This window comes from Ursus americanus, chromosome 1 (genome assembly GCF_024610735.1).
Source record: "Ursus americanus isolate L20-20 chromosome 1, mUrsAme1.1.p, whole genome shotgun sequence".
Taxonomy (NCBI): domain Eukaryota; kingdom Metazoa; phylum Chordata; class Mammalia; order Carnivora; family Ursidae; genus Ursus; species Ursus americanus.
This window is the reverse complement of record NC_142127.1, coordinates 13,243,832-13,266,896: the sequence shown is the minus strand read 5'-3', so window position 1 is coordinate 13,266,896 and position 23,065 is coordinate 13,243,832. Positions and strand designations below refer to the sequence as shown.

General features: G+C 37.0%; 1 protein-coding gene across 4 annotated transcripts in view; it reads left to right on the top strand.

Moving 5' to 3' along the window:
• DPP10 (dipeptidyl peptidase like 10) overlaps positions 1 to 23,065 on the top strand; it is a 648,232-nt gene that overhangs the window by 523,764 nt on the left and 101,403 nt on the right. For all 4 annotated transcript variants that reach the window (XM_087856800.1, XM_087856769.1, XM_045804069.2 and 1 more), the window contains exons 8-9: positions 6,620 to 6,740; positions 17,392 to 17,546. In XM_087856800.1, coding sequence (XP_087712926.1) covers positions 6,620 to 6,740; positions 17,392 to 17,546 — 276 coding nt within the window. The remainder of the gene's footprint in view (positions 1 to 6,619; positions 6,741 to 17,391; positions 17,547 to 23,065) is intronic.

Sequence of the window (23,065 nt, the reverse complement as noted above, 5' to 3'; positions counted from 1 at the left end):
TGACAAGCAGGCATGATTGAAAATAGAAAATCTGTTCCTGGTAAAGCAGAAGGCAAAGGTTTCATACAAATTTTGGAGCCAGAGTTGGGTCAGGGAGTATGGTGAGGTTGGGGTATAACTGGTGGGCCAGAAGCCAGAAGGAACCAAGGATCTGGTGGGCTGGTATTTAGATTCTCTATGGGCAAGGGAAAGGTGAGGACTGCATATGGTTTGAAGGGTATGAAACTAGTGTTAAAAACTGTAGTGATTGACTCTGGAGAGTGAAGCTTTAAAGGATCCAAATGAGAGATACTAAAACTTTGGCATTGGAATTCACAAACATTTTAGACATAAGCAGGAAGTCATATGTTAGGATTAATGACTCCATTTTTGCACTTATTGTCCCTATTAAGCAGAATATTTGAATTAACCTGCCAGCAGTCTCCCATTTCCACCTTCCATTCATTTATTGCCACCAATTATTTTCCTAATTACTCACCTGCTCATACACAACTTACACCTGTTAATTATAAAAAAAAAAAAAAAAAAAAGGATTCCAACCATTTCGTCTAGCATTCAAGCTGCTCTGTGGTTGGCCACCATCTTTTTTTTTTTTTTTTAAAGATTTTATTTATTTATTTGACAGAGAGAGAGACAGCCAGCGAGAGAGGGAACACAAGCAGGGGGAGTGGGAGAGGAAGAAGCAGGCTCCCAGCCGAGAAGCCTGACGTGGGGCTCGATCCCAGAACACCGGGATCACGCCCTGAGCCAAAGGCAGACGCTTAACGACTGAGCCACCCAGGCGCCCTGGCCACCATCTTAACTTTTAGACCATCATAGGTATATAGAGGTGTTCCTGAATCTTACAGTACAGTTCTAATATTTCCATAGTTGTTCAGCTTTGGATTTAGCTCATTCTGTTCCCTTAGCCTGGCATTTCATCTCTTCTATCTTCCCTATCCTACGGAATCATTCCTTGTCCTTTGTGACACAACTTAAATTCAGTATATCATAAATGTCTTCATAAATCACTTCCCCCATCTGACCTCTGCCACTCATGGCTAAGCCTTGTAATATCTAATTTTTCTTCATCGGATTTTAGGAGTTTACTCACCTATCTCTCACATAAAATTATAATCTTCTTGAAGACATTAAAATCTTTATAGCCCCAGGCACACTTAGCAGAGTACTTTTGAAAAACAAATTGCAAATTGGCTTTTAAAGGTTTGGGAATGAAACTAAACTATTTCATTTATGGAGCATACACATGCAAAAGACTTACCTCAAAATGAATGTCTCTCAACTTGAAGTGATTTTGCCTCTTCCCTCCAGGGGACATTGAGTCCTGTCTGGAGACCTTTTTGGTTGTCACAGCTGAGAGAAGGTGCTGCCATTGCCATCCTGTATGTGGAAGTAAGGGATGCTGCCAATTATCCCACAATGTCAGGGCAGTCCTCCGCAACCAAGAAATACCTAGTCCTCGGTGTCAGTAGGTTGAAAAAGCCTACTCCAAGTTAAGAAGACACCCTTTCTCATTACTTTCAAATTTTAAAAAATTAATAAAAAGAATCACCTATTGTTCATGTAGTCTACATGCCAGACTAATTTCTATATCACTGTCATTTTTATCACTGACATTGTTGACACTATTTATACACATACTAACCTGTATAATTTACATATATGTACAAATCAAGTCTTTTTAGCATATTTTCCCAGTCTTTTTGTTTGATTACCTGTTTTTTATTCCTCTCTCTCACTGTATATCCACCTTCCAACACATACAACCGTATTAAAAGGCCAGCATATATCCTTCCAGAGTCCTAGTCATACATACATATATTTATGTGAATGTATACGTGTGTGTGTATATATGTACACACAATACATATGTAAATATGTACCCCTATAATTTTATATATATATTTTATATATATATATATATATATATATATAATATTTATAAATATTATAAACTATCACTGAACCACTATGGCTGAAGCTGGCTAGACCAACTGCCAAAGGCAAATGTCTTCAATTCCTAACTACCAACTCTCTCCTTCTTGCAGAAAGTAACTAGAACCCATCTAGCAAACAAGCTAAGAAGACTAGTTTACAAGAGAGTCTGGGAAATGTGAATTTTGGGCTTCTAATGGCCCACAGTAATCAAAGACTATCTAGGGGCAGGCATGGAGCTTACTACCAATAGGAAATGCCCAATGTGTATCTGTGGGTAAAATTCCTGCTGGTGTAAGTTTGTATTAGTATTGTCATTATTTAGTGCATGAAATCATTTCTTGTTTTGTGTCTTTTGTCCCTTGACAATATCTCAGTGAAACTCCTCCATGTCAGTTCATGTAATACTACTTTGTTTTCCACAAGGCCTGGATGTTATAACATGATGCAGGTGAATCATAATCCACGCAGGCGTTCGCTTTGATGGGTTTTCACTTGGACTCTTCTTTTTGGCCATCATGAACACTGCTGAAATAAATACTGTGCACCAGAATTTTCTACATATTGGTGCTTTGTTTTTTTCCCCTACAAGATGAGGTCCCAGGTTTGGGATTGCTGAGATGGACTCTGTTTTGTTTTCAGTTGCCATATCGCTTTCCCCATATGGGGATACCACTTTGTTTTTACAATCACCATAGGGAAGGACTCCTTTCACTGTACCCTGCCAGCAATATCTGTTATCTGAGATAGTTTCTTAATTACATTTTTTCCCCCAGAAAGCAAGTCACAATGGTAAGCAACCCAATACTATCCCAATGAGACTGTTACAGATCCTCTAACACCATTACAGTGCCTGGGGATTTATGAATGATTCAGAGTTTTCTAATTTAAAATTATGTAAATCAGTGAAGGTGGAATAGCTTTTCAGTATTATTTCAGCAAAAATAGTTCTAATATTAAATTATATCCCCGTTTTATTTTATTTTATTTATTTTATTTTTTAAGCTGGTTAAAAGTTCATGAGAGTCTGCTATTATAAGGCATTGTCTCTGTTTGAACCAGTCACAGTAGGCTAATTTACATTGTAATTACTCTCAGTTCCAAAATCTTAATGACTTTTAACATCAAATGTTCATTTCTTGCAATGTGTCCATTACAAGTTGGCTAGGGGTGGGGAGGAGATTTGCTCCAAGCCTCCTCATCCAGCAATCCAGGCTTCTGAAGTATCCACCATCGTAAGCATTGCTTCCACCATCATAAGCATTGCTGGTAAGTGTGGCAGTAGGAAGAAAAGGTGAAAAATCATTATAGACTCTGACCAGTATCAACTAACACACTGATTAATTTCTTGGAACATTTATTACGTATTTCTTAACTTATCATGATTCAGCACATAGTATTTGAGTTGCCTTCCTGTTCCTTTCTGGAGACTATCAATTTTGAATAATTTTATAAGTTTATTAAGACCATTAGTTTTGGAAAACTGGGTAGTTGGCTTGCTGTCTAAATTGAAGAGTCAACTGGTCAAACAGCTATCCATTCCCATTTGTTATACTGTTCAGGTGGCTCACTGGAGGAATTGATTAATGGCATCAAAGATATTATGACATCTTAATCAATAACATTAGGATAAATGGCATTAGTGGTTGTCACATTTTCAGTGTGATTTAAATCTAGTTGCAGCCCTTGATGATAGACATTTGGATCTGTTTAATTTCATCAGGGTGCCCAGGTGTAGTACCTGTGAATATTTGGACTTCTCACCTTGTTAAGCTAGTAGATAGAATTTGTGATTATTATTTGAAACTAATGTAATCCAAGGAAAATATTTGGCTATTTAAAAGAAGTTAGAAGGGGTGCCTGTGGCTCAGTTGGTTACGTGTCTGCCTTTGGCTCAAGTCATGATCCCAGGGTCCTGGTTATCGAGCCTCACGTCGGGGAGCGGGGGTGGGTGTGTGTCTCTGTTCAGCAGGGAATCTGCTTCTTCCACTCCCTCTCTGCTGTGCTCTCTCTTTCTCTTTCTCTCTCTTTCTTTTGTTCACTCTCAAATAAATAAAATCTTTTAAAAAATAAAATAAAAGAAGTTAGAAGATTATAAATGTACGTTTTCATGAAGGCAGACTCTAACTTTTTGTCCATAGAAAAAAGATCTTGTGGACATTCCTTGGTATTGTAGCTTTTAGCAAATGGCATTAAAATTCTGATTCCATATTGCTTGTTCTTTTACATTGAAGCAGATGTCAGTTTCATATGGATTCTGAATATCATCCAATCTGTTCTTCAAATATAAATGTAATTACTGGTCAGTGGTTTTGGATAATTTATACATTTGCTGAAATCGTGGAGGTTTTATCAATTGTTTTGTCTTAGAGTTTGTTCCTTTCAGAAAGCTGAGGTTCTGGAACTATCTTACTGTGGACAAAGTCACCTCTACTCCTAAGAATAGCCACATGTGCTTAGGTAGCATGGGTGTGGATGATCTGAACCGTCATTCCTCACAAGTCCTAATAGAAGGTTCAGGTACAAAAAGGGGATTCCTTCCAAGTAAGGAAGACTTTGTGCGCCTCTTTCACATACTATTTGTGAAAGGCAGAAGGAGGTAGTGTACAGAAGATGTAAAGCTTAAGCTTTAGATTGCTAGAATAAAGTGATTTTTTTTTTCCATTATAAGGGATTGTGGAAGTCATTAAGGCCAACTTCTATCCAGTTTTCAGACACCTGAAATAATAGTTCTCAAACTTTCAGCTAAGTGTGACCCACATGGTTTCAATAATAAGCTTATTTCTGTTTCTCCACATCATCACTTGAAAACTAAATGAAGTGAAAGCAGTAAATATCACTTGTTATCACCTCTCCTCTTTCCACTATTAGTACTAATACTACGGCTGTTAGTATTCTGCTGCTCCTGGTCCATATTTTACCAACATAATATGTAATGCTGGTTTGGCTTAAGCTGTAAAAGTTTTATTTTGATTTAGAATGTGTAGCCTCTATAAAGCTTAGGATTTTGAACCCAAATTACCTGTTTCTAGTATAAGTTACATGTATTGTATGTTCTACATTCATCATGTCATGTATGGTTCACAGCAGGTGTGAGACTTATCCGCATTTTATAAAGGAGAGGACTGAGATTTAAAAAGGTTAATAGAATTATCTAAGTCGCTCGGATTTTAAATTAAGGCTACCTGATGATATAGCCCTCTCTTTTGAACACCGTGCTATATCTTTCTTTCTCCCCACCCTCACCCCTCAAAAATTCTTATTCTTATTTTGGCATTCTCACCTGTAATATAAATGACATGCAGTGTTGAAATGATTAATTAGATCCACTCACTGTTATATATTGCCAAATCACCAGAATCAAAGTAGAATATCAATGACATTTCCTGGATATTAAGATTGCTTTCATCATTTTGCACACCAAGATTTAAAATACAGGATCTCATAATTAGAGGATTGTATCAGAAGTTCTGGTGTTTGCTCCATTTGCTATTATGTAATGGTCCTGCCCCATGCTGGAGCACAAGGGCTCTAGGCCATCTTCTACCTTCTTAGTAGAATATTCAATCTAGATAGCAATGTGGCTTCCATTAGGTAATATTCTACTTCCCCAACATGTGGGTGAAACATGGTTCTCTTAAGGTTGTATTATCACACAGACCAGCAGTTTTGGCATTAAAATCCATTGAACATGGATTATTGTTAATTTTATCCTGAATTCTATTTTGTGTGGACAGACCCTGTTGAATTTCTATTGTTGTTCCTATTGTGGGGGTGTTATTGTTGATGATGATATTATTTTGGAAGACTTTGTGATGTGTTCAAATTAAAACTCTCTCCTGAACCCTGAAGCACATGGTCATTATTACTAATATGCTATTTAGGAAAGAACTGCCATCGAAGAGTGGAGCATAGCAAGGTGTGTCCCATTTATCAATTCAAAGGAATTTTGCCACCCTTTCCTTTCATCAGGGTATTTATGAGTCAAGCTGGATGGAATTAGAAAGATTCTCTAGAAGGGCACCTGCGTGGCTCAGTTGGTTGGGCATCTGCCTTTGGCTCATGTCATGATCCCAGGGTCCCGGGATCGAGCCTACCATTGGGCTCCTTGCTTAGCGGGGAGCCTGCTTCTCCCTCTCCCTCTGTCTGCCACTCCCCCTGCTTGTGTTTGCTCTCTCTCTCTCACTCTCTCTCTCTTTATCAAATGAATAAATAAAACCTTAAAAAAAAGATTCTCTAGAGATTATTTTATTGGTGACCAAATCCATTTTTGTAAAAGTTAAAGACCCCAAATTGAAGCTTCTAAGTAGTTGACTATTACTAAAATGGCATCTATTACAGTTTATCAGTCTCTTAAGTATGCAAAGTGTTATCTCAAACCCAAATCAATTTTGTGGTATAAAAGAGATTAAGTAGATGAAAAATTGTTGTCGAAAATATGGATTTAAGTGCTTCAATACCAGTACTGTGTAATTTCTAAATGACAATTTGATATTGATATGATAAGGAAATAGCCATTAATAATTGAAAGCAATGCAGATGTCTGTATTAAATAAACACAAACTGAAAGCAGACAAATAATACAACACAGCTCTTCAGCTATTATTCTATAGTATGAAAGTATTTCTAAAAGCTTCCTAATATGTTACAATTTCTGGGTTGTTTTTTATGTTTCCGGATCTAGATTTATATTTTTGAAAATAATATCTACTATCAACCTGATATAAAGAGCAGTTCATTGCGACTGACATCTTCTGGAAAAGAAGGAATTATCTTTAATGGGATTGCTGACTGGTTATATGAAGGTGAGTTGAATAGATTGTTTCAAAAGAACACAAACGACATATTTTTATACAAAATCTGAGAGAAATCTGTTCTTTCTAGAACAATACTTATGGCTCCATTTCCTCTTATTTCCTCTCAAAATTGCCTTCATGCTTTCATGTCTGCATGTGCTCATATTTTGACTGGTTGTGATTCACATTTGCCACATTTGAGGGGTGTGTGTGTGTGTACACACACACACACACACACATTTTGTTCAGGCATGATAGATTTGATTTTGGTGATGTTTAACTAATGAAAGTGAATAATCATCTTATGTCCCTCTGGAATTAGATGCTGAATTTTTCTGAGAATGGAAAGAAAGAAACAAACACCTTTACTGCTCAAAATGTGCATGAAAGCCACTTGATTTTAGTCATTCTCATTAAGAATAGTCTGTCACAGTGTAGAAGCCATTGCATGGGGAGCAAAATAAAACCCACTTAAAGGGTTATTAGTAATAACTATTGAATCAAGTTTTCATGATAGTTGAGAATATTAAAAGGATTCAGGTAAGGAAAACCCGTATCCAGTTTTATCATGCACCAGTTGTCAGCCGGGTTGTAGGTACGGATTTCTTCAGGAAGACTCAAGGCTTGATGTTAATACCTAAGTTTCAGATGCTGCAACTGATACTGGCAAAATACATCAAGATTTAAAGTCAGTTAGTTGTGTTTGATTAGAAATTATAAAGCTAAGGATCATCTTGAAAATAAATTTTATTTCTTGAGCAATATTGGCAAATGCAATCTTTGTACCTCAGAGTCAATATTTTCAGTTCTGTAAGAAAAGTAAATCACTTACCTCATTCATTTATTCATCCATTCTATCATTAAACAGACATTATTAAAGATTTACTATGTTCCAAGTATTTGTAAGGGTGCTGAGATATCATAGGGAATAAAACAAAGTACCTTACATTAAGAGATACATTTTGCTAGGTGGAGCTATTTTATTAATGAAGAGACACTGTAGCCTTTGAGATTTATATGCATATGTATACATGTGTATTTATAATATATTTTTGTGTGTATGCCAGCATCAAATAATAAAATATTTTAGAGGCCACAGTTTATTCTGAGGAGTAGTAGGAACTACTTTGGAAATAAAAAAAATAATCATGCTCTGAATTTTTAAAAATTCAAACACACAAAATGATAAATGAGGTTCTTTGATTCAGAGTATCAGAAGCTGACTCTGACTTCCTTATTTCAAAAGGATAAATTATTGGAGGGGCCTGAGATGGCCCAATGAATTAAAGAGATAGGTGGAAAACAAATTTGAAATGTGGATGGTTCCAGGAATCTAGGTAGCAAGAACTAAGCATCTCTTATGCAGAAGAGCTAGGTGAGAGATGTCCTGTATCTTCAAAATATTGTCAGCACTGTGTGAGACCCTGGCAGATGAAGAAACCATGTCAGTGCAGTGGGACAAGCAGTCAGATCACAAGAAACACAGGATTCTATGAAAGAACAAAAGAGACTTAGCCCATTCTAGGGATTTGCAAACATTTTCCTAACAGAGAAACCCTCTGAGTTGAGCCTAAAAGATTAAGAAATGTAAGAAGGAACTAGGTAGGAAATAGCCCAAGTGTCCTTCAACAGATGAATGGATAAAGAAGATGTGGCATATATATATATACAATGGACTATTACTCAGCCATAAAAAAAGAATGAATTCTTGCCATTTGCAGAGACGTGGATGGAACTAGAGAGTATCATGCTAAACGAAGGAAGTCAGTCAAGAAAGATAAATACCATATGATTTCACTCATGTGGAATTTAAGAAGCAAAACAAATAAGCAAAAGAAAAAAAGAGAAAGAGAGAGGGAAACCAAGAAATAAACTCTTAACTATAGAGAACAGTCTGATGATTACCTGAGGGGGGGGCGGGTGGAGGGATGTGTTAAGTAAGTGATGGGGATTAAGGAGGACACGTGTTGTGGTGAGCTCTGGGTGTTGTATGGAAGTGTTGAATCACTGTATTGTACATCTGAAACTAATGTTACACTGTATGATAACTAATTGGAATTTAAATAAAAACTTAAAAAAAAGAAGAAACTAGGTAAGGAAATCTAAGCAAGAGTCAAAAGCTTGTAAAAGCATAGCAAGGTTAAATAGCATGGTATGTGCCTTGGGAACTAAAATCTGCTTGGTATTATTGGGGCATAAAATTTGAGAAAAAGGAAGGCAGCAAGAACCAAGGGATAGTGACTCTAAAAATAATCTGGGATTTCAATTATTTTTCCACTAGTAAATGGGGTAACTATTAGAGCTTTTCAAGTAAGGGAGTGTCAATATTCTGTCTTCCATATATATAGATCATTTTTGACAACAGTGTAAAGCTGGGATTGAATAGCAGAAAGAACCAATGAGAAGCCAGACAATCTGAGGGTTTTAGAGGGGAGGGGGGTGGGGAGATGGGTTAGCCCAGTGAAAGGTATTAAGGAGGGCACGTATTGCATGGAGCCCTGGGTGTTATATGCAAACAATGAATCATGGAACACTACATCAAAAACTAATGATGTACTGTATGGTCACTAACATATCATAATTTAAAAAAAAGGTTTTTTTCTGTGTTCTGTTGAAAGATAATGAGCAATATTACTAGGGTTAAAGCAGTAAGAAGGAGGGAAGATTCTAAAATTGATGAGGCAGTAAAACAGATAGATCTTAGTGGTTAAATTGATGGGGTAGATGAAAAGAAATCAAGGATAATTCTTTGGGGGCACCTGGGTGGCGCAGTCGTTAAGCGTCTGCCTTTGGCTCAGGGCGTGATCCCGGCGTTATGGGATCGAGCCCCACACGGCGCTCCTCTGCTGGGAGCCTTCTTCTTCCTCTCCCACTCCCCCTGCCTGTGTTCCCTCTCTCGCTGGCTGTCTCTATCTCTTCAAATAAATACAAATAAAATCTTTTTTTAAAAAAAAAGAATAATTCTTTGGCTTCTGGTTTGGATCACTAGTAAATAGTGGTGACAGCCACAGTGAGCAAGCATTTATAAAAGTAGTGGGCTTTAGGGAGGGAAGGAATAATTTAGTGGGAACAATGGTGATTCACAGTGTGCTGGCATGCTACCTTGGGTAACAAAATGTGATCAAAGAACTTTTAAGTTAACTCAATGTAGAATATACTGACTGGACAAATGAACAACATGCCTTGGGCTTCTGTCCTTTACTTAAGGCTTTATATAATTTATGGCATTACATTTTTTAAGGAAATTGTGAGAAGAGAAATTAAAGACCATTATCTGACAATATGGTTATTTTCTTAATTAGAGAATAAGATTCTATATATTTGGGTGGGGAGTGAACACTGTGTTGGGGGATAGGTAGGACAAATAGGACAAAAACTTCTGTAATTACACTGTCGGTCTGACACTTTCCAAAAGAGAGATGGACAAATTATAGTTTTTGCCATTCAAATTAAACTCAGTCCTTTTGGCTCTTACAGTGTAAGTACACTAGGAAATTCCAGATGTGTCATGTGATTGAATCCTCACAATGCTAGCATATTTAGTCATTTACTGAAGAAACCAAGACTTAGGGAGGACAGGTGACTTGGACATGGCCTCAAAGCTCAGGAGTGCCATAGCTGGCACTTGAATGTGTGTCCTCAAAACCAGTGTCTCTTCCTGGTCTACTCTGTTAGAATTCAGTGCCTTTTCATCGTTCCCTAAGGAATGACACACATTATGGACCTAAGCCATTAGATTTCACTGGTCTGCTTCCTCAACCAAAGACTCTGAACCCTATTGACGACAGAGTTACCTCAATTCTTGCTTTATTTCCAAGAGAAGGGGCAATATCAAGGGAATTGGTATTAAGGTTTGACAGAGGGATTTAGGCTGTTGAGGGTGACAGGTGAGGGAAAAATCAATGACATCTGAATGGCCTAAATCCCATTAGCACTTTGCTTTTCCAAGATACCAACAGCTCCCAGATCCCAGATTTTCTCTTTTCCCTTCAGTACAGTTAGGACAACACAGTGACATCTACTAAGAATGCATATAATCTTCAACAGTATGTGTGTGGTACTCTAGTGTGGAGATTTCTTTTTTTTGTTACTTTACAGAAATCAATTACAGTCTGAATTAGTATGTGTGGGAGACTCAAGAAGTAACATGTAACATCTTCACTTACTTTAATTGAAATTTCCCTTTTGTAAATATCATAGAAAAAATAAAGATTAGAGAAGGAGTCACATAAAAGAAAAGAAAATGTTTTTTTTGGCACATTTTAAAGGCATGGCTTAAACTGTTTAGGTCCAGGCCAGTCTGTGAGTGTGGCTGTTGATCCCAATCACAGGCACTTAGGTCGAGGTTTTAGTCTTTAAATGTGTTATTTTAAAGCCTCTTTGTCTCTATGTCTAGTATTATTCAATTCATAAGGAAAGTAAAAGCAAATAAAATGTGTTTTAAAGAGGTGAAGTTCAGAAGAAAAATAAAATATCATGCTCAAAATGAAACATTTTAAACGTAATTCACACAAAATGCATCTCATGTTACTCATATAAATTGGTGCATTTAACATAGTAACTCAACTAAATAAAATATCAGATGACTTCTTTGCTAAAAAAAAAAAAAGTAAAGTTCACAGCTACCAAGTATACAACTTTGAAAATTTCCATAAAGTACTGAATCTATTAAATAGAAAAAAATGACTGTCACTTTAAGTTATTTAAGCATATAAAATATTGGAACTAATGTGCCTAAATGACTTATAAATGTGTTTTTAAGGAATTCTTCCATAATATTCAATTCAACAGTTATTAAGTACCTATATCTTTCCAGCATTATCTGAGAGCAATATGAAGAGGAATAGGGTTTCTATGTTCTGGGCATTTCCAACTTAGTGGAGTGAAAAACTGTAAACACCTATTATATAAGGAACCATTTGGAGCACAGTAAACAGAAATATAAACAGAACTATATGTCTACATACCAACTAGAAATGTAAGTAGGATTAAGTCTAATGGAATATAGAGTGGCTTCAGGGAAGAAATGGTATTTGCATTGACTTTAAGAATGAAAAGAATAAAGAAGTGAGAGAAAAGATTGATAGCATAAACAATATCCTTATCAATAGATGGACATAGTTACATTTTTTGGTTGTTTACTGAGAACAATGCAAAATGACTATTTTCACCTTTTTTCTGCCTCCTCTTGGATATAGGAAATCACATTCATCCATTCATTGATTCAACAAATATTTATTGAGCACTTACTAAATCCCAGTAAAACTGGACTAAGATAAAAGAAAAAATCAGAGATGCAGCCGTGGAAGCCAGAGGAAGATAGAATAATAAAGCTGAGTCTCAGGGGGTCAAACAAACTAAGGATTCCATAGTTACTGTTGGCTTTGCTACCAGAAATTGTTAGGGCAAAATGAGTCAATTTGTGGTACCAGAAGCAAGACTGCAGTGGATAGAGGTGTAAATGGGAAGTGAGAAGGTTATGAATATAGACAGTTCTTTTAAGAAACTTGACAGTGAGATACAGAGAATAAAGGGGAAAAAACGAACCACAGACCTATCTGGCTGGTAGTCGCATACTCACGAAATCTTATCTGTCTAAATTGATAAACTACAAATGGATAAAATCAGCTTACTTTTCAGAATAGCATGTTAATTTGAACACAATGATTATATATTAGATTTCTGTAAGTACTTTGTGTTGAGGCTATGTTTTTAAGTGTCTTTGATATAAAACAACATGTGTTGAAAACTCCATCTGTTCGGCAGTGAGATTTTCTAATCATTGTAATAAAGACAAAGAAGAACCAAACCTTCATTGAAATGGAATGGAATGCAATTTGTAGAAATACGTTGTTTGTAAATAATATAATATAATTAACACAGGAAGTTTCAATTCATGAGTAAAAGTCCTTATTAGTTGCAATTAAAGAAGGGTGTGCACTCAAGCAGATGCATATTAAAGATTCTTTTATTTATCTCCTTCCCATTTCAGTTAGCTTTCTGTTTGTACCTGAAGGAAGTCACATAACTCTTTGTGTGTACTACTTTGCTATTTTAGCATTTTTGTGAGGAACAACTTTAGGCATAGATCACTCTAAAATAAATTAAGAGTAGATGATACCTAGTTTCTGTTGAATGGTACTCTCAAATCTGGGCCATTCTTATTCTTGGGAAGTCCTTGCACACACATACTTCAGCAGCTAGGATAGACCCCATTTGTGTTGATTTTAGTCAGCACAATCTGATCTCTCTGTACCTTCAAGGCTCATAAGACTAAGAGTTTACACTCAGTTGGCATTTAGCATTTTCCCCCCATTGTGTCATGTGGATGACTCATGTCTCCTCATATGAATTGTAAGTAATTTGTACAAATCAGGATCAGGATTACAATTGGAAAGAAATGGCACATTCAGAGTAGTATACAAAATTCCATCTGTGAAGGGGCCACTTGTCAAAGACAAGGGTTTTGTAGCAACCTTTGGCTAGTATTGATTTAGCCATTTATACCTGAAGTGAGAAGGGTAAGTAAACTGTTACTTGAACCTAGAGGGAGGGAACCCTATGGTTTCTGATGTAATAGAAGCAGTAAGTTTGTGTTGAGGAACATAGCCAAACTCACATGTTTCCAGTGGGCGAGAACCAAGAAAGTAAATACCATGTACTAACTTTATTCTCCTCATTTGATTTGTCTGGCTTCATAATGACAACAGCTAAAAAATTCAGAGATCATGGGAATATTACTATTTATTCAAATAAAAACTTTGTGTCCTTGAAAGAACACATGAAGTTCCATCTGCTATGTTTCTTTTTAGGGTAGTATTAGTCCAGTTTATACACCTGTCTGAAATTTATAACTACAGTCAACACTTGCATTTTCCATATAAGGTTTTGGGGCAGATGCCCCCATTAAGAAAAGAAATAAGGTTATCATATGGCCTTAACTGGTAATCCTAGCTCCCTCTGTCAATTACTCATTCATTTCTCCCTTTCCTTCTGCCAGCATTTTGACTACACAGATAATTTACGTGGTGGATTGAACCAAAATTTTATCCCTGCCAAATCTTACTCCTCTGCTTCTTTTTCTTAATTAGGTTGCTACAATTTCAGTTTTCCATTGAAATGGAAATTGGAATGTGCAAATGTAGAATTGCAAAATGAGATTGAGTTGGACAAAGGAGTATTTCAGAATCTCCTGGGTCCCAATATATTCTTCTTTGCTCTCTCTTATATAGTGAAGACACATATTCTTCCTGGCGGATGAGCTTAATCATCAGACACACAGTATTCTGTCAGTTCCCACCCAACCCCTCAGTCCTATTGAGCCCCCACGTGATCAGGGGGAAATTTCAGCTTCCAATTCAGAGGAACAGAATTATGACATTCCTTGTTGGAGGCAATCCCCCCTTAGGCATTAGGACTCATATACCCACTGAACTCCTTATCATGAAGACGAGAAACAAAATATGTCCAGTGGGGTAATGGTGTGATAGTGATAGAGAATGCTACACTTCTACCCTTTACTTCCTAGATCTGTGCTTTCTGGCTATGTGAGAGGGACACATGCTTGCTGTAGGATGACATCCCAACTTCAAGGTTGTTATAATGCCAAAACCAAGATAGAGAAGACTAGTTAACACTTCCATCAAGCCAGGTACATATAGCTAATAGAAAACAATGAATGCCATGGTCTGAGCCTGTCGCCTCTTTTTGCTACATCTTTTTCATGTAGAGTGGATTACTATGGTAATGGGTAAGCTATTCTGTGAATCCATGAATAGCAGTGCTGACAGGACTTGAAACAGCAGAGACATAGCTATACCAGAGTATGTGTCTATCTCTGTAATGACAAAATGCTACCCCTTCTTTATGGAATGCTTCCCATGTAATCTGCCCGCCACCAGGTAGACAGCTGGTCCTGCTGGCAAATAATGCTGTGTCAAGAGTTTAATGACAGCCACCTATCATTGGCAGGTAATGGTGGGATCCAAAGCAGACTGACGCGCTCAGTAGTCATATTGTCCAGCTGATTATTGAGAGCCCCCTCTGCTATGGATGTGTTCTGGCGGATATTAAGTAGCACACTAATATCTTCATATTTTTACATTTTTACCTGATATGTCAATGCACTTCTCTTTACCTAAACTTCCTTGTCACTAATATTTTCTTCCCATAACCCTAATCAGGTCTTTCATTAGTTACTGTGCATGAGTCAGGGTAGATCCATGCTTCAAGCCAATTCTCTTTCCACAAGAAGTAGAAAACTAAAAATCTTGTTCAAAAGTCTGCCAGCTGGGAGCATTTGTTTTCTTTAGTCTTTTAACGCCACTGCTCAGTCAGACTGCGGTATAGAGCCTATCCAACTCCGGAGGCTTCGAGTACATCATGTAAACCTACCCATAACCTAGGCCTGTGTTTATTTCTCCCCTGCCAACTTGCATTAGAAAACACATCTTGAGATTTTGATATGAGCTGGAGGAGAAAGGGTAAAGTGGAAGGTGCAATAATCTGGACACTTTACTTATGCGTTCTGTCCAGTCCCATATATACCCCTTCTATTTTATAGTGGGACGTTGCTGTATGCGTTCAGTTTTATGGTCAGTGAATCAGAGGACAGTCAGTTCATGATGGGCAGTTTGGGTTGCAGAGCCACTTGGTATCCCATGGTCAGGCTAATCGTTTCTGCAAGAGCCCAGTAGAGAGCTGCTTTTGAAAAGGAGAATATTTATCAGCACAGGAGGAAACGGCCTTCCTCTAAAGCTTGTAGTGCCTGTGTTTTGATTGCCATATAATGAGTGTCAGAAGCTCCACACAGCATCTCTGTTTACCATGCACCTTTACATTAGCAGTTTATCTGCTGGGTCACGAGGTAAAGACCGTAGGGAAGGTTGTACCATGCCCTTGATCTGCTGCATAGCCCTTTCTTTTTTCTTTTTTATAAAGATTTTATTTATTTATTTGAGAGAGAGATCCCCCTCTGGGGATGTAGCCTCTTAAACTTTATAGGAATTTATCTTCCACTCTACCTTAATGCAGAGAACGCCTAGCTTCCTGGGATAGAGGTTGCCTCTGTCAGCAAAAAGACTTGTGGGAATGTTGAGGTTCAACATCTTCAGCCATAAAATTGGACACATATAGCAACATTCCACTATAAATGTGTTATTTATGAGACTGGTCCAGAAAGCATATGTATACTGCACACGTTCACCCAAGCATCCTTGTCCTATGTGCCATTGTCCTGGACTTCTCCAATATCTCTGTCTTAGCTTTTAAAAACGACTGGAGTTGTGGGGCTCTGCCACCTTTACTATGCTCTCTTGGACCTCTGCCTTATCTCTCTGCAACAACAGAAGAGAGGGACTCCCTCAAAGACACCAAGGTGATCTTTTTTGTATTCCTGATTCTGCAGGCATGGTTTCCATTTCAGTTTATCCCTGTGGAATCTCCCTGAGGCATCATATGAACCATGCAAGCTTCATTTTACAATCTTTACAGGTGCCACTATTGTAGCAATTAAGTACCATAACCAGTTATCCTCCCAAAACCTTTCCTGTCTATCTGCATTTCATTCTATATCATCGCCAGTGACAACGGATTACTCAAGATTCCATCTTTTGCTGTGGATTATCTATGCTCCAGTTCCCTCCTGGAAAGATGATTATTACATCAAAGATAGTACAGGTATAGATGGATATAGATATAGATCACCAACTTAATATCAACATCTAATTTTAAAAGTCCCTTTTCTGAGTCTCTTACTGGTATTCATCATGGTATTTGTCACAGTACAAAGTTGGCACATTCAGTAATCTGAAGCAGATTTATTTACAAAGAGACCACATTTACAAAGTGAAACCATGAAGGACAGAGCTATACTCTAGACTAGTAGCAACCAAGCTATAATCACCCCTGTGACCATAGAGATGAGCCATTACAAGATACAAAAGGAGAAACTTTCACAGAAGAGACTGCATTGACAGGAGTAGTGACATCATTTAAAACACACAGCTAGACTGAAGTATCATTTCAGGGTAGAGCCAAGAAAATGCATACTCTGACTTTACTCTCCTCCTTCTAATCTCTTGCCATAGTACAATAAAGGCCATGCTCTGGAGGGCATGGTGGCCCTTCTGCTGTAGTTCATCCACGCTAATTTTCTGGACCAGAAAGCAGGTATAGATAAGTGAATAGTGGGTCTGGGGTCGCATGAAAGATATCCACTATATTTCTCATTCTCTTTTTTTAGAGCTTAAAATAGTTTCATAAGTCTAGTGGGTATTTAACTTGTTTGATGATGGAAATATGATTGAATGCAAATGTGAATGAATGGTGTCATAAATACGGTTTTATGCCATATTTCAGTCTTCAGTTACTGTTCTTATTCTTTTTACTCCAATAGTGCTTTCATTTTCTCTGTTCACACTGCTGACAGTCTATGAAATCCTGCCTTCATTGCTTCATTATTTCCTGCCATTGCATCTGCTTGTCCTGGGACTAAAAGGGTAACTCAGAAATACAGAATTCTCTATCATGTTGATAAAATCCAACACATTGTATAGAAAAAACAATGTATATGTGCAATGGAGATTTCAAGGACAGATGTTTGTGGGTCACTGAGCCCACATCTCTACAGTTGGTTTCAAATAACGCTCATTTATTCTAGAGGAACTTCTGCATTCTCACATTGCCCACTGGTGGTCACCAGATGGAGAAAGGCTTGCCTTCCTGATGATAAATGATTCGTTGGTGCCTAACATGGTTATCCCTCGATTTACTGGAGCGTTGTATCCCAAAGGAAAGCAGTATCCATATCCTAAGGTAAGTAACGTGGAAGTACTAGTTTGTTCTCTTTCCCTGCAACAGTGACTTGATTGATAGTATCCTTGGTTCATGAACAAGTTGTCTTTGCAGAAAAAAAAAAGGGGGGGGGAGCTTTTCTTCCTGGTCGGCGGATTCATCTTTTAGAGCGTGCAGTAGCCTATACACAGTGTTCTGGTAGGAAGAAGTAGAGATGATTCAGGGCTTGGGAATTGCCACTTTTGCTGCATTTCGTTCTCTTTGATTCTCTCATTCCTATTTTCCCTCGCCTTCCCAGTTGGAAAGAAAGTGAGTTTTCTCCAAAGCACATTCTGTGTGTGACTATTTGAATATTTGTTATATTCTAGTTGTTTCTAGGTGTTATAAGGGAAGAAAAAGTCCCATGGTCAAATAAGTTGAAAATTCTTAGTTAAAAATAAAATCCAACTTCTTGCAGATGCTTTCTTAGAGCACTTAATATACTGTATGTCAATGTGCATTATAAATCTCCCATAAAAAATTGACTAAGCATAAAGTATCTCCAGTAAGGAATAGACTAAGCATAAAGAATTTATTAGTATTAGTATTAACATCAGCATTATTTTGGCAAAGCATACTCTGGAACATACTTTATAACATGATGGGGTAGAGCCATAGCCAGGCGTAGCTAAGATAGATGGAATTGTTTTATTGAGTGAGGCAAATAGGGAACTCTTGCCCACTGAGCAAAACTATTTTCAAGTAGGGAGCAGGTTGCAAAAACATCTGGAGTGTAACTTTTTTTTTCTATTGTATGGCATTTTTGATAACTTAAGATCTCTTTTTTAAAAAATAAATTTCCCCCATGTTTATACTACAGAGAAAAAGGCCCATGAATGAGGGAATTCATTATCATGGAAATTAATCATGGAAAGATGTCTTACAGGAAACTTTTTAAACTCTGTTTTACACATTTCAGCTCTTAATTAGGTAAGAGATGGCTGCTAATTCAATTTAGAAGCTATGTTTTTTGAAGATTTTATTTATTTATTTGAGAGAGAGAGCAAGTGAGAGAGCGAGAGAGAGCATGAGCAGAGGGGAGGGGCAAAGAGAGAGGGAGAAGCAGACTCCCCGTTGAGCAGGGAGCCTGAGGCAACACTCAAATCCAGGACCCTGGGATCATGATCTGAGCTGAAGGCAGATGCTTAACCAAATGAGCCACCCAGGCACCCTTAGAAGCTATTTTTAAGCCATTCCTTTAGTGAGTTTTACTTTGTTTCCTAAGCACGATAGATTTTATACCTTCATCTTGTGCGTTACATTAATCGGGCAAGGTATTGGATAAATTACCCATCATACAGAGTATTCTGTACTTGCAGTGAAGACATGGTTGGGGTAGGCATGGCTTTTCTTATTTTCCTGTCATCCACCAAACTCAAGTACTTAAAGAAGGGAACGAAGGGAGGGAGAGAGGAAGAAAAACAGCCTTGAATTTAGAGAGTTTGGGATAAGAAGAGCATTTCCTCAGTGAGATTCTGTACCCCCCCCCCCAAGCCTACGTTCCTTCCATAGATTGCGGTATTAAATGACAGGCTTAGAGCTGAGAAGGACAACAAGATCAAAATGAATCTGATTCTATGATATCGAAATACTATTTTTAGGGTCTTCTCTGGATATAAATTAGTAGGCACATATACTCAGTGTTCTTGAGGAGAAAATGGCAACTTGACCTACCCAAAATAAATAAATAAATAAATAAATAATCATATTCGCCAAGAGATTTTTATCGTATTTCAGGTACATGACTTAAGACTTCTCTAGTATAGATTTAGTCATGTTCGATGAATGACGGTTTGTTCCTGTATAGCGTACCTGCACCTTTTCCCCCCAGAAAATGACCGAAAAGAGTTCTCAAATGTATCAATTCTCACATCATTTCATTTACTTATGATGATGAAAGTTCACCTGACAGTTTAAATGCAAAACAAAGTGGCATATTGTGAAAAGCATATGTGAATAGGCAAGCTATTCACACACCACTGTTCAGTTTGTTTACTGCACAAAGGGAATAATATCAGCCCCAGGGAAGGAACAACATTTTGTAATTCATTTCCCAAGAGGAGTGGGGATCTTCGGACTCACAGCATAAGAGCCAAATTCCATAAGTGCGTTTTCAAATCGCCTTCTCAGTTAGGGGCCACGGTGCTTGAACTTGGACACTCCTAGGCCTCATAACTAACACACTGAGGCAAACAAACAGACAAACAGAAATGTCTGAGAAAACTTAATGCAGAAGATACTGGGTTGACAAATCTAGATATGTCGTTATTAATAAGTTCTTTTATTAATTAATGTTTCTTAATAGTAAAGCTAGGCATAAAATAATGTTTGCTATTGTATAAATCACGTGTGCTAATAATATGCTTCATATTTTCAGAGAGGCTTTTCACTTTTTTTTTTTTCCTTATGTGGACCTCTTCACAATTGCCTCCATTTACAAATGGACAAGCCAAGCTCTCTAAAAGGCTAAGTGCTTTTATAAAAGTCACAGTTATTTTGAGAAGAGGGAAATAACCAATTTATTGATTCTGTCCCTCTCTGTAAAACTACCAGAGGTTAACCTGTATCTCCGAAGACATAGCTAGAATTGAAATTATCTTCTTGTGAAGCTAACAGATATATGTGGAGCTCTGTTCCATTTACTCCTAATGACTTATCTATATATGTAGTGGGATATACATAGGATTCTTAGATAGTCTCACATCTTAGGGAGAGAGGGAGAGAGAGAGAGAGAGGGATAGGGATTTGTAATACAGGGTAAAAGTCCTCAGTGTGTGTTAATGACAATCTTTGAGGAATATTAAGCATAAAGAAAAGATAGCTATTCTTGTGGCCAAGCCAAGAGAAAGAATCCTAAGTCCTCAGGAGGTTTTCAGTAGGAATCCCTGCCCAGACTTAAGACAACAGGACTCAAAAAAAAAAAAACAAAAAAAACAAAAAAAACAAAAAAAAAAACAAGATCTGGGCTTGATCCTTGTTCTCAGATAAGTTTCAGTATCATTTTGGGTATATTACTTCAACTTTAAAAGTCTTATTATATTCTACTCTGGTTTAAAAAAAAAAAAAGGTTTGCTAGTTCTTCCACCAAAAACTGTATTATTTTGATTTGCTCTTACTTTTGTAATAAACTTAGAAAAAGTAGTACTTTAGACACTGAAGTAATTCATAGAGTTCACACTAAATTGTGCTTCAAATTAAACTAGATTAAAATGAGTGCAGCCAGTACTCAGTGTGGTCAGATTTACTAACGAAATACTTACACTAAACAAATATATTTGTATTTTACTTAATTCAGCATGATTCAGAACTCATAAAATACCCTATCATTAGCAATTCAGCACAAAAGAGATGCACAGTTCTATCTCAGTAACCTCAGGTTAATCTTCTTAATTAAAGCATTATCTCGTTTAATGACAATTTAGTTGCCAGTAAAATAAGGTTAATTATTATTGAGGCTTGTGTTTCAGAATCATAGAGGAAGGATTCTGTACATATGCAGTCTTTCTGGCAAATGTGACTGTAAAAAGCAAATAGATGAACTCTTCTAATTTGCAAACTGTTGAAATGATCCAAATATTAAAAGGTACAAATGAACTTGCAGTGTGCACTTAATTTCAAAACTCCATGGAGAAATAAAAATCTAATTGAGATTATAGAATGTTGGATGGCTGAATTTTAGAAACAGCCTGATGTTTATTTTTTTGTCTAAAATTGGCCACATGTGTACCCAACTTTTAAATTTGTTTCCATGTAAAAACTAACAGGGATATCCGTGATCCTATTCAGGTATAAGCATACAGAGCTGCAGACATTAAAAAAAAAACAAAACTGCCTGATGATATGGTAATAACCATATATGTCTTTGACAAACGATGTCATAAAATTATTCATCATTGATAAGAACTGACAAAAAATAAAATTTAATTTCTTTTTTTTAATGAGCTTATTAAAGAATTTTAAAAATAGGAAGAATTTTTCACTAACTAGAAAAGTCAGTGTTTTAATAACTGTCTTTTTAAGTCACTACTGTATACTATTTAAGACATTTTAAAAAATTTTAGACATTTCTATAGATAATCTTCTTTTAGTCCACATAACAAAATTATGAGATATTTATAGCTACAAAAGGAAACCTGCTTTGGCTCAAAACTTCTGACTTGTGACATATTCTCAGTGAAGTATTGTCTCATTTTTGATAATCCAGTAAAATAACACTTGAGGATTTTTAACATATTGCCCATGGTCTATATTCAGTAACTAGCAGTCAAAATGTAAACCCAGGTTTCTCTGACTTGCAGGTTAAGCTAAACCAGTTCTCACAATGTAGTACTTTTAAAGAAGTATCAGCCTCATCTGAGAAACTGTTAGAAATGAGATTTTCATTTCCCATGACATAAGAAATGCTGGTTAAATCTTCTTAAACAATCCCTCCAGTCCTCTGGGTAATTCTTTTTTTTTTTCTTTTTTAAAAAGATTTATTTGTTTTAGAGATAGAAAGAGAGTGCAAGCGGAGGGAGGATGAGAGGGAGAGGGACAACCAGACCCCTAACTGAGTGCAGAGCCTGATGCAGGGCTCGATCCCAGGACGCTTAACTGACTGCACCACCCAGAGACTCTCTGGGTAATTCTGATGCTGACTAACACCTTTTATAACCACTGAGCTGTAATATATATTATTGTGTACGTACATGTATACGATAACAAATATATTATTGGATATATATATGCATTACTACATAGACTAGTAATAATATATATTACTGAAAAAATATGTATCAGTGTCTTACCAAATTTACATACTAATTATACTTATCTGAGAGTCTTGTTAAAATACAGACTCCTAGGCCCACACCTAGAGATTCTGATTTTTGTCTGCGTGGGGCCCAGAATTTGTGTTTCTAAGATTCTAGGCGATGCTGATGGATGCTGCCGGTCAAAGATCAACACTTTGAATGGCACTACTAAATATTATGTCCCAGCTCTAATTTTTAATATACCCGGTCAAACTAGAGAAAAGGTTAGATCGAATAATATGGGTAAGGCCAGTATTTTCAGGAAGGATCATGGCAATTACATGGAAATGGGAGTAATGTGAAAGGGAGCTCCTGTGTGTGGTAGAAGGCTAAATTGCCCAAGACACGTGTGCCCAGGCACTTGAGGGGTTTAGAACAATGAAAAGCTTTATAAAATCTGACACGAGAGCCTTCTTTGTGAGGCAGGATCATAGCTTATCTTCCAGGAAGCCCTTCACTATATGAACTATTTCCATAATCTCTCTTTCTAGCATTGTGTTTCTGTAGCCAAGGACTTTCCGACGCCTGTCTTTGGCTCAAAACTTTTGACTTGTGTGTGATGCACCCCCACAGATGTGCTAGTCATTTTTCTCTGCACCAAAAACTAATGATGTACAATATGTTGGCTAAAAGACTCTAGTTTTTAGAGCTGCTTAAGGTTCACAACAAAATTGAAAGGTGGAGAGAATTCACTATGCCCCCTGCACC